Source organism: Adiantum capillus-veneris, chromosome 2 (genome assembly GCF_014529385.1).
Source record: "Adiantum capillus-veneris isolate H3 chromosome 2, ASM1452938v2, whole genome shotgun sequence".
Taxonomy (NCBI): Eukaryota; Viridiplantae; Streptophyta; class Polypodiopsida; order Polypodiales; family Pteridaceae; genus Adiantum; species Adiantum capillus-veneris.
In genome coordinates this window covers 81825220-81827553 of record NC_140932.1, presented here as the reverse complement: position 1 = coordinate 81827553, position 2334 = coordinate 81825220, and the positions used below count along the sequence as shown (strand labels likewise).

General features: G+C 46.0%; 1 protein-coding gene across 1 annotated transcript; it reads right to left on the bottom strand.

The window, feature by feature from the left end:
• Nucleotides 1-269: 269 nt before the first annotated feature.
• On the bottom strand, nucleotides 270-1172 carry LOC147463075 (uncharacterized protein At5g01610-like; the record flags this gene model as incomplete). Its single annotated transcript, XM_086495385.1, has 1 exon — nucleotides 270-1172. A coding segment is annotated over one exon (531 nt), but the record flags the coding sequence as incomplete, so codon positions are not given.
• Between the last annotated feature and the right edge of the window lie 1162 nt (nucleotides 1173-2334).

Here is a 2334-nt window from a genome sequence, read left to right as displayed (position 1 = left end):
AGAGCAATTAGCCCATCTCCGAATACCTGCAGACATTTCTCCTTAGAGCCTTGCTTGTTACTATGAATACAAGACCTTGTTGTAGTACTAGTATGAACATACAGTGTTGAAGCTGAACACAAAATGAGAACCAAATAACCCATGCTGAAGGTTAGACACTTCGAAAGAATCGCGAGGGTATATCATCTTCTCTCTGCTCCTTGACCGACCATCACTTAATGTTAATGCCAGGTAAACAGATGTAAAATTCAAACAGCACACCCCAAACAAAATTCAAAAGCAATTAAAAGAGGCATAACGATGTTAATGCCAGGTAAACAGATGTAAAAGAACCAGAAGAGAAACAGAAAGACATGGATTCTTGTCCATACGCCTGCATGTGATGCATAAATGCCCCATGTCATATCTGATGGTATACCAAGGGACGGTATGCATTGGGAAATCCTGTCCCAAAGCATTGTACATCCACAAAGCAGCAATCATGCTTTTGTCTCTACATCAGTGAGGTCTCCATGGACACTAAGTTACAAATGAATCCAATAATCATCCTCTTGCTGAGGACAAGGAACAATCAATGCTGTCCCGCTAAGCAACAATGTATATGAAGTCGTTCATAACAAATGGCAGAGGAGGGCGGCTGATCAAGAGGACTGATGAAAGGGATTGCTCTCGGCACAGACAGGGTTCTCATCAAAATTGGTGATGGCATAAGAGGCAGAGGCGGGACCAACCTTGAAGACTAGGTTTTCATCACTCACAGTAATGGAGGAGATGCTCCACCAGATGAAGAAGACCTTGACGGTGATACCGCTGAGGCTAGAGATTTTACCAGAGGTGATGGATCCGGCGATGGTGGACTTGTACTTGATGGGGTACAAATTGGGTATGTTGACAGTGCAGGCAGATTCGAGATAGAGCGTGAAAGCGCCGTCGTCCTCGTCGAGTTCGTAGCTCGACACCGTTGAGGGAAGCAGGCCTGCAGGAAACCCATTCTCTTCCAGGATCTCGTATGCCGTGGTGCTGTTGCTGTCTCTCACATGCAGACGCTTGGAATGGAATGGTAAAATCAGCAAGCAAGAGATGGCAACTAGCGACAAGAGCAGAGAATGCGCAGAAAACGTAGAGAACATCATCCCCCCCCCGGCCGTCTCTCTCTCTTTCTCTCTCACAGATCAGAACACGGCTTCCGTGTTGCTTTCGTGCTCTAAGTTAGCGCAGTGACATGCAACCCACGCCCTCCGGCATTTATTATTTTTTCCTCGAAGGATGAAACTCAGCCAACTGATGGACATCCCACCCTCGTGATTAATTGACACCCCCTCTGTCAGGTGAGATCTACGGTCCCTACTGATTGGGGGCGGAGGGGATCAGTTTTGCACTGTCTGATGGCAAAAATTGGAATAATCTCCAAGTGATCGCTATGTGATCACAATTAAAGTGAACTCCACCTAGACTTGATGTGAACATCAAGTGATCGTCAAGTGATTCCCGTGTGAATCCCAATCAAGATGTGATCACCTTGTGAACCCACTTATTTCAAAGTGTGACCTAAAGCATCCCAAAGTGATCTACGAGTGAACACCATGTGTTCTTCACTCCTTCATTTTTGTTATATGACCGAACGTTCTCACCTTCATTTCAAGTAGCAGGTGATAGCTTAGTGGAAGAGCATTGGAATCTGGCGTGGTAAGTGGTGGGTTCAAGTCGTGGGAGCTCAACCGATTGAAATCATTTTATTCCTAAGAATAAAAGGACGATCAAGATCGTTCGAAGATCTTGGACCGTTGATCCCACCCGACGAGGGGGTATCAAATAGTCCTTAGAACACCCCACCTCAGCTTTAAGTGCCACGGGGTCCCAACTATGGGATCAATGGCTCTTGTGCAAAATCAAGGGCGCTCGTAGATCACAATCGTTGATGCGTCAAAACTAAATTCGGCATCCCGAGTTTAGTTTTTATGTCGAGATCTATTGTTTTAACTTTAAGTTTATGGAAAAACACATCTATTTCAAAAAAGCGCACACGGGCATGATGGTTAAGGCTCCGGACTCTCAAGCTAGTGGTGAGGGTTTAAATCCCGACTGGGGAAGGCAAGGCATGCCGAGATTAGGGCCCCCCGTAGGCGATAAAAACTAAACTAAGGATCCCGAGTTTAGTTTCAGTAGATCGATGGTCCATATCAATCTTTCACTTGGGACCATTGATCCCATGGTTGGGACCCCATGGCACTTAAAGAGGGGACACCCCATGGGTGGTCAAGTAGCTTTAGGTCTCGACTCTCAACATTATTTGCCACGTGGAATCAATGGTCCCCAATGAAGATACTCCCGAGT